The sequence below is a fragment of the Aptenodytes forsteri genome, unplaced genomic scaffold, assembly GCF_000699145.1.
Source record: "Aptenodytes forsteri isolate BGI_AS27 unplaced genomic scaffold, ASM69914v1 Scaffold92, whole genome shotgun sequence".
NCBI lineage: Eukaryota > Metazoa > Chordata > Aves > Sphenisciformes > Spheniscidae > Aptenodytes > Aptenodytes forsteri.
The window spans coordinates 1,676,195-1,687,527 of NW_008794581.1; the positions used below are offsets into that span (position 1 = coordinate 1,676,195).

Below are 11,333 nucleotides of genomic sequence, written 5' to 3' on the forward strand. Positions count from 1 at the left end.
TTTAGGTTTTTCTCCTCCTTACACACATGGATATCCAGCTGATGCTAACATAACTGTACAATCATGTAGGCATTTTCACATACATGTAATAGCAGACATTCTCCTGCACGTCAGTATCTTAGTTACTATATACTGTATAACACACACAGTCTAAAGAACAGCAAAATAAGTCAATTAAATTATCATCATTAGCATCAGTACTGTCCTAAATCTAACTTTTAAATCATCACATAACTTTTTATTATGACATATTTTTGTTTATAATTACTACATTTGCAATTATCTACCTTGATCTGAGACTGCTGGTTTATGCAGAGAAAGGTCTCCCTCATGTGGAAATCTGCCTACCAGCTATAAAATAAAAACCTGCAGTTTGCTTCTTAATAAAGGTTCCACTGCTTAGATTTGCAGATTCATTTTTGGAAAGTATCACTTAGTATGTTTTTTTACAACATTTTAGTTCATCGGAGCTATCATTACAGTGTGAAAGGAAAAAACCTTTGATAAGATAGGATCGCAAGAATTTAAACACGTTTAGAAAGAAAGCAAAATACTTCCAAATCCAGTCAGAATGTAAGGGAAATTGATCTAGGCAAAATTCACAGGTTTTAGGATACTCTTGCATCCATCAGTTTCCTCAGCTTTCCTTTATACCTCTTCTGAATACCGTTCAAGATGTTCTTATATGTGTGATTTTCATGTATTGCCTTTTCATGACCCAGCAGAACTGGGGTCTAAAACTGTAACTGACTATGAGAGTTAGAATTGACTTAATTATGTGGTCTGGTAAGACTATATAGTTAATATATTTTGGCTACAAATATTTATGTTTCTTCACATCCATAACTAGTGTGGCTCAAAAATAAGTCCTGTCAAATTTTCCATTTCAGGAACTAATTAAGCTCCTTTTTCCCCATCAGTTTATATGTTTTAAAAGAAAAACACACAGAAATAAAGTTTCAACTGAACATAAACAATTGTGGTTTTTTCCCCCCCTGAAACACATAGATTTGGCCCAAAGTAAATGCTTTCAGTTTTCTTTTGCGAGAAAAAGAGGAAGTCTTTTGAGTTGACCAGGCACATTTTCTTCCTTTGCTGTTGAACAAACAAATAAAAATACCAACCATGTTTACAGCTACGGTTCAAATGTCTAAAATATATTAGCTAGTAACCAAAATTAAAGTTTGTTCATATACATGTTGTAATACCAAAACCAAAGTAAGATATGATATCTAAAGGCAAAAAAAGTGCACTTGGATTAGCAGTTTTATTTGGGTGGTGTAGAGTTGGCTTGTAAGACTCATTTTTCCTGATCGTGCAGAAAAACTGCAAAACAGTTCCTCAATTACTTTCACACTCCCACAGCTGAAATCATTGAATCTATGAAGCTTTTTTGTAGCACCTCTGCATGCCACACTGGAAAGGAATAGGAAAATCTTGGATTGACTTTTATCATTCCCACCGGGGACATCTTCGTCCCTTCCTTCCTTATATGTATCTCAAAATACTTCACAAACCAACTGAAACCATTATAATTGCTCAAGTGTAACTTTTCAGTGCCAGTGTTTATATAATTTGGAAAAAAAAGACCCAGTTTGAACATCAACAAAGAAGAAAAAGTTGTGGAAGAACTGCCAAGGTCATAGATTTTGGCTGTTTTCCTTCAATGAAGGGAAGAAAATGGTAGCTCAAATGGTAGGTTTTTTTTCTTTTTAGTTATACTGTATAAGTTTATAAATGATACAAGAATTTGACATGCATCGGAATTAAGTCTAAAAGTATCACACAAGTATCTCTGCTGTAAAGGTGTCTGGGGCAGGTTCTCAGTCTTGAAATTTGTCAGGAAGCTAGACTGAACCCAAACCATGATGAAATCAACCACACTTCCTCTCCATCAAAGACACTGGTGAGCCATCAATACAATAGAAGAATACAGAAGAAGAATGAATCTGTTTCTTTTATTGCTTGTGGCATCCTTTTTTCCCCCTTCCAGTTTTAAAATTCATTCAAAAGACATAGTTTAAGTGCATCTATTAAAAAAGAAACACAGCATCAACTCCCCATACTGATTAGTATTATTTCATAACAATTAAAAAAAATTACCACCCAAATCCCTCAGCTTCTGCACATTTCAGAATTTTTTCCCTGATGTGTTGAGTGTTGTAGTCCTATGCAATTTTAAAAAAATCACATTTTTATTTATACAATTAAAAAAATCATCAAAAAGTGACACAATTTTCCTAGAGTGATACATAGTTAAGATGTGAAATACACTGACATTTCCAGCTCATTCCATACTTATATGCCATTACAAAGGAACCATAATTTTACTGAACACGTAATCCCTTACTCAACAGGAAAGCTCTCTGGCTTGGTTTACGCTCCAAGAAATTTTGTAGCATATCCATCCCATCCAAAGATCCTCCAGGTTTCAAAATGAGGTTTCTGTATTTCATCCCAGCCTGATAAAAGGTAAAGCAGAACGTTAGTATTTCTTATCCTGCAAACTGCCTCTTTTCTGTATTTGTTGTGTATTTAAAAATCTACTTATGATTAAACACCTTCCCTCCTTCCAGATTTTCTTAATACCAAATCAGGATACACCACAAGTATAATTTAGATCTGCTGGAAGAACTCAAGAGAGCAGAAATTTAACCTAGTCTTGAAGAAATAATTTTTCTTGTGGTTTTACACTGTTTTGGAAGCTACAATCAAAATTTGTCTGGAAGACATTCTATAAAGCATAACACACGCACAATCTCCACACAATCTTCAGTGATGGATTATCCCCATGACTGACTGGCAGGAAAAGGGAACCTAACATCCATTCTCTCTCAATTGATGATTTCTCTTTCTTTAATCTCTGTTTGGAGAACAGAGATGATAGTTCAGAGACAGATAGATACAGCATTGAGGAATGACATGGCACGTATACACATATTATATGCATAGTAGTATATATAACATATACAAACACATCTAACTTCCCTATTAAAGTATCTTAAAGTAACGGAGACTTAACTCAGGTTTTATTTTCAGGAAGAAACATTATTACTTCAGAAGGAATGGATTCCTTTAAAAAGAACGAACCAAGCTTCTGAAACAACACTAAGTAATGAGGACTTTCTTAACAAGAAGTCATATTTTAAAGAACATATCTGGAGAATTTTGGGCTTCTGAGACATGACTATCAATAAGAAAATATTATTTTGCATGCAGATGTCCCAGATGCTTCTGATATTGAAGAAAACAATGTTCTTCCTTTTAGTCACTGTATATACACATATATACTTCCCCTACACGTCAAAGCTATGAGATTACAGGACCACACTACATCCTGATAGCTGTACTGCAAAAACAAGCACAGGTCTTTTTAACTGATGGACTTCCATGACTTAATTGCCTTACCAATCACATTGTCTGAATTACAGCTGGAAAAAACTAAAATGCAAAAAAAAAAAAATTCACTGAAGCATTGCTTATACTTCACTATTTGTGTTAGTTTCCTGAACATCAGCAGCAAATGAAGAAATTGTCCTTGTAGTTTAAAAGTGTTATTTGAGTAGACCTGAGTCTTTGCTGTTGTCTCTCCAGAGCCAGCATATTGCTCAGTTCTAGGGCGACCAGAAGTTATTTCAGATAATGTGGAAGAATTGAGGAGTGTGACAACCAAGTAAGCTAGAGTTAAGTGTTTGCTGAAGAATTTTTATAGATACAGTCTCTGAAACTAGTTTCTATAACTGTTGCTCAAAACAGGAAGAAAGGTTTTATTCTAACAGGAAGAGGTAAGCCAAATTTCTAAAAGCCCTAGTCATAATACCATAACTGTTTTCCTTTCCTGCTGTTCTGAAGACTAGTCTAAATCTAGATACAATGAAATATGAGTAACTACAAAAATCATACTGGTATCTAGTATTTGTTTATAAAACATTGTTTGTCCCATCCTGTGGAACTCTGTTACACTTACATGGAACGCAAATAAGGAGAACAAGTTGAAAGAGAACCAATCTGAGAAGATAGCATTGCTCTGAAGAGGGAGGGAAAATCTCCACAGAGTTAGCCCTGAAGCTACATCAGCATTGAAGCAGTGTATGTGCGCACACATATGCTAGAGAGTGAGCGACATACACACACGCACACACACAAATAATCATTTTTCCTTCCTCACTTCTTAGCCTGGATAGCAGGCTTCACATTAAAAAGAGGCACTAGTTGCCTTTTAGCTGAACCATTGCAAATATCCACTCATAGCATAATTAATGTACTCTCAAAGCCTCCCATACACAGACAAAGAAAACAAAAATCTCCCCCAAAAAATCAGAATAAAAGGCACCTTCATCCCTCAGGAGACGTAAAGGTCACAGAGCAATTCTGGCAAACTATAGCTTAGGGTTTTGACTATACAATCACTCAGAAGAGAGTTTTGAGAGTAGGGAGTAAAGCTAACAGAAAAAAGGTCTGTGATGACACTGGAGGGGTGTGCGTGTGTCAGAACAGAGAACTGACAAAGTCCCACAAGTCTGGCACCAGCACCCTTATCTATCTCTCCCAGCTGCTAGCAGTTAAAAAACCCCAGCAAGTCTGACCCCTCCCCAAATGCCATTTTTAAGATCCATATGAACAGCATTTTATTAAAACGTTATTTTATTCTCTCATTTAACTTGCCATTTCTTCTCTCCTGCTCTTATTTACGAGTGACAACATTCCCACTGAATAAGCAAGTATGCTTATTCTCACATGTACCTGTCATGAATCCCTAGCACTTCAAAATCAATCTTGACCTGTAAACTTTTTGTCACCTTTCAAACTATTCAGTTTGCTGCTTTTCTTCATAAAACCCCTTTCGGGTTTTATTGGCCTAACCACTGCTTCAGTTTTCTAGCCCCTACCCCATCTCCTCTTTGGACTCCTCTCTTTGTCCAGGTCAAAGTCTAATCTTGTTTACTTTCTCCACCCTCTAGAGGGAGGGACAGTTATAGAAGTTCTGGTTGCTGTGATAAGGAAAGGGAGGAATGAAGGCAAATTCCAGGAGAGGAACAGGAAAGTCAAGCACTTTCTACTCTCTCCTTTACTTCTCTCTTGTACACATTTACTGAAGGGAAGAACTAGCGCTGGCTGCTGAATCCAGAACACAGATAAGAGGATCAGGAAAACCAAAAGGTCTTTCCCGTGATAGAACTACAGCATCTCAACTCACAAGTCTAATACTATAATCTCTGAAAAATAAAAAAGGTTGCCAGAATTGGCAGGACTACTAACCACATCACTAACTACCCTTTCTTTCTGCTGGAGGCAGAAGAGACTGGAGAATTGCACAATGGAAAAAAAGCCCAGTAAATCTAGAACCTGTCAATGATTTGAACTTCAAAAGCCACTTGGGAGAAAAACTAAAGGGGAAAAAATTTGCAAGTTATGCTGTGCTGTGAAAGAGAAAGCTAAAAATAAATTCAGTTTTCTAAATAATAACTATGTAAAAGTACCACACACTTGAGGTACTATTAATGGAAATAGAGCATCATTATCATACAGCTTTCACAGCAGAAGAATATGCATCTGCTCCTGCAATGGAAGAATATGTTTTTTCAGTCTAAAATTAAAGAGGAAGGCATTAGTCAATGCAACACAACGTCTTAAAAGTGTCATAGTATAATATTAAATATATGACTATGTAAGAATTGTATCAAAATCCAAATGTTCTTTGAAATTTTAAGATTATTTTCTAAAGTAATTAAGTTATTTATACACCTTTCTTTTGTTGATCTGAACTTGACAGGTACAGAAGCAGTACTTGAGATGTTATACCTATGGATCATGATTGCAATAAATGTGGTTTCAGAGACAAAGTGCAACAAAAGTCTTTAGTAAAAAGTATTCATTACCTACCTTTGGATTCATTATTCCTTCTTGCTTAAAGCAGCTATAAAAAATGTCCATGGAAAACACTTCACTCCACAGGTATCCATAGTACTGACCATCGTAACCACCTGCCAGATGTCCAAAAGTAGCTGGCATGTTTGTTCCTTGAAAAGTAGATTAACATTAATTTAAGTCAAATGCAGTTATTTCTTTGATGTAGACATTACTTCAACGTTAAGAATAAATTAATAAGGAATTTGCATCAACTACTTTGAAACTTCTAACATAAAGGGTCTGAGTATGCCTCAAAGTATTGGCCATATTCTGTTGACTACAAAGGAAACTCAATTTCCCATTTTAGGCTAGTTGCACATTCAACACAGATGTCACAGAACATCTAAAGTGGTATTCACATCATGTCACTCTAAAATATAACCTGCAAAAGGTTAAGTTTTATATTTACCTTAATCTTCCTTCAGAAGAGATCAGTAAGATCACCCCAAGTTTCAAAGTAATTATTTCAGCTTTATAAAGTAGATTCTTTTATAAACAACAACTCATGTTTTTTTGTATGCCAAGCATTATTGGGAAAGAAAGGCATGTTTAATCAAACCATTTGGACATTCTGTATAAAAGCTTCATACTGACATACCTGGGGTGGCAGGAATTCCTAGGGTCTCCACACAGCATTTAGCATATTCATCTGCTGGGTCAGCAGATGGCTTTGTATGCAGCACCTGGTCAACTTTGCTCAAAACAATCTGACGGAGGGTTAAAAGGCCTAATTGGGTAAGAACATTTAATTAACTAGCATCAAAGTAGCTGGAGTTTCTTTAGCACCTTTCATTCAAAGATCTCAACATGCATCCTAAATTACTAGAATTTTAACCACGGAAAAAACTTGGAGTTTTGTCATTTCCATCTGAATTGCTTCAGTTACAAAAAGTTGAGAGGCATATTTTTAATAAAGAAATTGTCATTATAAGCTCCATCTTTTCAAACGTTGTTTTCCTCACAGATCAAAACCAAAATAAAGCAGATATTTTAAAAGCAAATTTCAGTATTTAAAATTATGTTTTCAGCTGTCTTCACTTCCAGTATACCATTTCATTCAGGGCTTGCACAGATGGTATATCTACCCTAAGACACTTCAAAGAACAGCAAGAACTGCTGCTGCAGCTGCTGTAGGCTTTTTTTAAGAAACTACAAGATATTAACCTTTACTCAGACAAAATGCTTATGTAGCTACAGTGCCTGTACACACCAGAAGGACAAGGACTTCTTGTTCAGGATAGGGAAGCAGTATGAAATAAACAGCAGCGGCTTAATGACAAATTGTACCATAAATGGGTAAGACTATGATACTGGGGAGTCCTGATTACAGGGACAGAGGGGTGAGAGTGACAAAATAACAATGAGATGATAGGTAATGACATGGCATTACAATCTCGGTTTGGAGATACATGTAAGGTGGTACAAGACATGGAAGGAGAAGAGAATTGGGACCTTAGTTTGGGAAGGCAGTACATCTGCTGGGAAGGTAGAAAACACGGACTGAAGGTTCTGGATTGAGAAGTTAAGAGGCTGTTTGAGAAATGCAGGGCTACAACACTTCTCTCTGGGATATGCCATGTATGTTCAGTAAATTTGCAAACAACTTTCACGTCTGTCAAGTGCAAATGAAATGTAGATGATACATGTAGAAAATCTGATATTGTATTCACGCACAGTGCCTGCCCTGGGCTACCAGAAAAAAAACAACAGAAAACCCAGGACCTTCCCCCCAGCCCCAATTTTAAATGAGCAAAATTGGTAGGTAAAAAAGTCACATGCAGAGGAATGCAAAGGTATTTTAGTCCTGTGGGTAGCCTGGAAAATCAGAGCTGCTACTGTTCCTGCAAACAGTGGTAGCTCTCATCATAGCCTTTATTAATGGTGGTACCCATCCAAATAAACCCAAAAAGACAATGATAAATATACACACAGAAGCAGTATAATGGGCTTGTTATGTTTGTCTTTAATGTTTCCCACCAATTTTTTAAATTATATATTTTTATACATATACTGTGGTGACTGAAGGCAGAGAGATACCTGTATTAGCCAGCCTAGAGGCAGCAAGTTTCTCAAGGAGAGTGTCTCCAACATGGCTCTCATCTTTATAATGTCTTGACATTTGCTGTAGCGGTTCTTTTTCCCACACCCAGTTCTCAAACATTTGTGAAGGTACCTCTACAAAGTCTGTTTCCACATTAGTTCCACTAAACCTAGCAAAATCAGTCTAAAAGGAAAAGCCATTGTATTATATGAAAATAGAAGCCAGGATTTCTAGCAGAATGTAAACTTTCAGATGCCAAAATTTCAGTGTTAATCACAGCAAAAGGAATCATTTGAACACATCAATAACAATAACAACAATAATAATAATAAAATGAATTTTAAAGAAAGAAGGGCAAAAATTCAGATATAAGACTTTACCAAGCAACAAAATAGATTACTCATTACTCATTTACTGCATTCTCTACTGATGTGAAATGGTGCTTCAGTTTTCTTAATATTATTGATTTCTACCTTTTAGGTTATGAGAGCAATACAAATGTTTCCGTGCTGTTTATGACAATGATATAATTTGTAAATTGTTATAAAATTGTTATTCAGATGCCAAAATTTCAGTGTTAATCACAGCAAAAGGAATCATTTGAACACATCAATAACAATAACAACAATAATAATAATAAAATGAATTTTAAAGAAAGGAGGGCAAAAATTCAGATATAAGACTTTACCAAGCAACAAAATAGATTACTCAATAGTTATTTACTGCATTCTCTACTGATGTGAAATGGTGCTTCAGTTTTCTTAATATTATTGATTTCTACCTTTTAGGTTATGAGAGCAATACAAATGTTTCCGTGCTGTTTATGACAATGATATAATTTGTAAATTGTTATAAAATTGTTATATTACCCCAAAGTAAAATAATAAACTCCAATTATACACTTGTAAAATTACAGTCTACTGCACTGATTGAAAGATTTTGCTTGACCAACTTATCCTATTAAGCTTTGTCCTAACTATCTTCATTCATAAGGCATATGGTTAACATATAGCACAATTTTTTGAGCTTAAAAATAAATGAATCCTAGCAACTTTATCCATGAATGGTCTCCAAATTGTACACTCACTGATAGAAGAATCTTTCTTCTGAAATCCAAGCACATTAGAGCTTTTTATTTTTTACTTTAGTATCATCAGTCACTTCATGTTTAAAAAGCCCCCCTAGATACTAATTTTGAAGAAAAGTTTTGTACAGTTAAAAATCTTCATTAAAATATATTCCAAACCCAAAATATTTCTAAAAAGAAACAGTCACTTTTGAAAGACAGTTGTTCAAATGAGAACAGAAATTATTTGGTCTCACTCCACACTTGTCCTGTAATAGGTCTACCTCCTCTTGCCAACCCAATTTTACTGTTCTTCCCTTCTCAGCAGCATTCTAACAAAACATTTCAAGCGCTAAAAGAAAAAGAGAGTTCTCAGTTTCCCAAATGCCCTTTCTAAGAGCTGTAGATATTCTTAGGTTCCTGCCTCCATCAGGGAATAGATGCCCACAGGAGTACTGGCTTTTGAACTTACTTTCTTGAAGGATTAAAAAAAAAAAAAAAAAAAGAAAAAGCATGTATAATATAGGTCATAACATTGAACTGACAGCTATGGCACGTGCATGTATCTTCCCCTCATATCTTCAGAAGAACAGCAGAAAAGGAGAAAAACATTTGCCTTCATTTACACTTCTGGGTTACTCAAATCCATAGTTGTAACAGGCTTGCCCTTCTTACTGTACTTGCTGAGTAGCAGCTATGAAGAAAAGCTAGGAAGCATCAGCTGGGAAGAAATGGTGATAGAAGTGGCTAGAGCAAAAGGCAAGAGGAGTGCAAGAGTTTGTTGGCCTCCAGATACCCTCATTTGCCCATACACAAGCGCACCACACTAACAAAAAATACTAAGACATTTGGTTCAAGGTACTTCAATAGGTCTCCTTTCCTAACAGCATAAACAGATCCCCTCCCCACCCTGATATCTCACTTTCCAGCAGACCCCCAGTACATTACAATGAGTGTCAGTCTCCAAAAGCTGACCTTTACCAGCAGCTCACAGATTCCCACATACCCTTTAAATGTCAAGTTTTAACATGCTTAAACAAATCATCATATGAAACAACACAGTGCTTTGCACACACAAATCCCAGAGGAGAGGATGTTCTTACGTGGGACTAGCAAGGTATTTGCAGGTGTGTAAATAACAATTTACATAAAATACAACAGCAGGAAGCATGGTAGCTATGCACACAGAAACCATCTCAGCAGTGGGAGAGACAACTGGAAAGCAGGCCTCCCTGACCTGTGTGCAATTCCACAGCAAGTGAAGTACATATTCATTGGAATTGTTGGCTTGGGCTGCCCAGAAGGGGCTCTGCAACACCCAGGCACATCCTCATTGGTTATCAGAATGGTGTGGTCGATTTTGTACTGATGCTGAATGTGTCTCATTTGTAAACACCTTCTAGGTCGTTTAAAAGAACGAACAGGTTTTATTTCTCAATTTTTGAGCTCAGAAACACCTGTCTTAGGGTGAAGATGATCAAATTATAATTATAATTCTACCTTCAACATGAAGCAAAAATATCTAAGCAAGTCTAGCTACTTGTTCTGAAGTTTGCTTGAATGTCATTTGTTTAATTTAATATATGGATTTCTATGACTATGTCTCGTTATTCTGCAGTCCTAGTCTCTAGGATCAAGGTCAAGAGTTAAAATCTAATATCATAGAATAGAATCATAGAATCATTAAGGTTGGAAGAGACCTCTAAGATCATCAAGTCCAACCGTCAACCCAACACCACCATGCCCACTAAACCATGTCCCTAAGTGCCGCATCTACACGTCTTTTAAATACTTCCAGGGATGGGGACTCAACCACTTCCCTGGGCAGCCTGGTCCAATGTTTAACCACTCTTTCAGGAAAGAAATTTTTCCTCACGTCCAATCTAAACCTCCCCTGGCGCAACTTGAGGCCATTTCCTCTCGTCCTATCGCTTGTTACTTGGGAGAAGAGACCGACACCCACCTCGCTACAACCTCCTTTCAGGTAGTTGTAGAGAGCAATGAGGTCTCCCCTCAGCCTCCTTTTCTCCAGGCTAAACAGTCCCAGTTCCCTCAGCCGCTCCTCATAAGACTTGTTCTCCAGACCCCTCACCAGCCTCGTTGCCCTTCTCTGGACACGCTCCAGCACCTTGACATCCTTCTTGTAGTGAGGGGCCCAAAACTGAACACAGTATTCGAGGGGCGGCCTCACCAGGGCCGAATACAAAGGGACAATCACTTCCCTACTCCTGCTGGCCACACTATTTCTGATACAGGCCAGGATGCCATTGGCCTTCTTGGCCGCCTGGGCACACTGCCGGCTCATGTTCAGCCGGC

The 11,333-nt window shown here is 36.9% G+C and overlaps 1 protein-coding gene across 4 annotated transcripts in view; it reads right to left on the minus strand.

The window, feature by feature from the left end:
• Nucleotides 1-987: 987 nt before the first annotated feature.
• Nucleotides 988-11,333, minus strand: part of NLN (neurolysin) — a 39,514-nt gene continuing 29,168 nt past the window's right edge. For all 4 annotated transcript variants that reach the window (XM_019470274.1, XM_019470273.1, XM_009272481.2 and 1 more), the window contains exons 10-13: nt 7,948-8,134; nt 6,509-6,637; nt 5,884-6,020; nt 988-2,462 (exon numbers count right to left, since the gene is read on the minus strand). In XM_019470274.1, the coding sequence (XP_019325819.1) occupies nt 2,328-2,462; nt 5,884-6,020; nt 6,509-6,637; nt 7,948-8,134 (588 nt within the window). In that variant the 3' untranslated portion in view covers nt 988-2,327. The remainder of the gene's footprint in view (nt 2,463-5,883; nt 6,021-6,508; nt 6,638-7,947; nt 8,135-11,333) is intronic.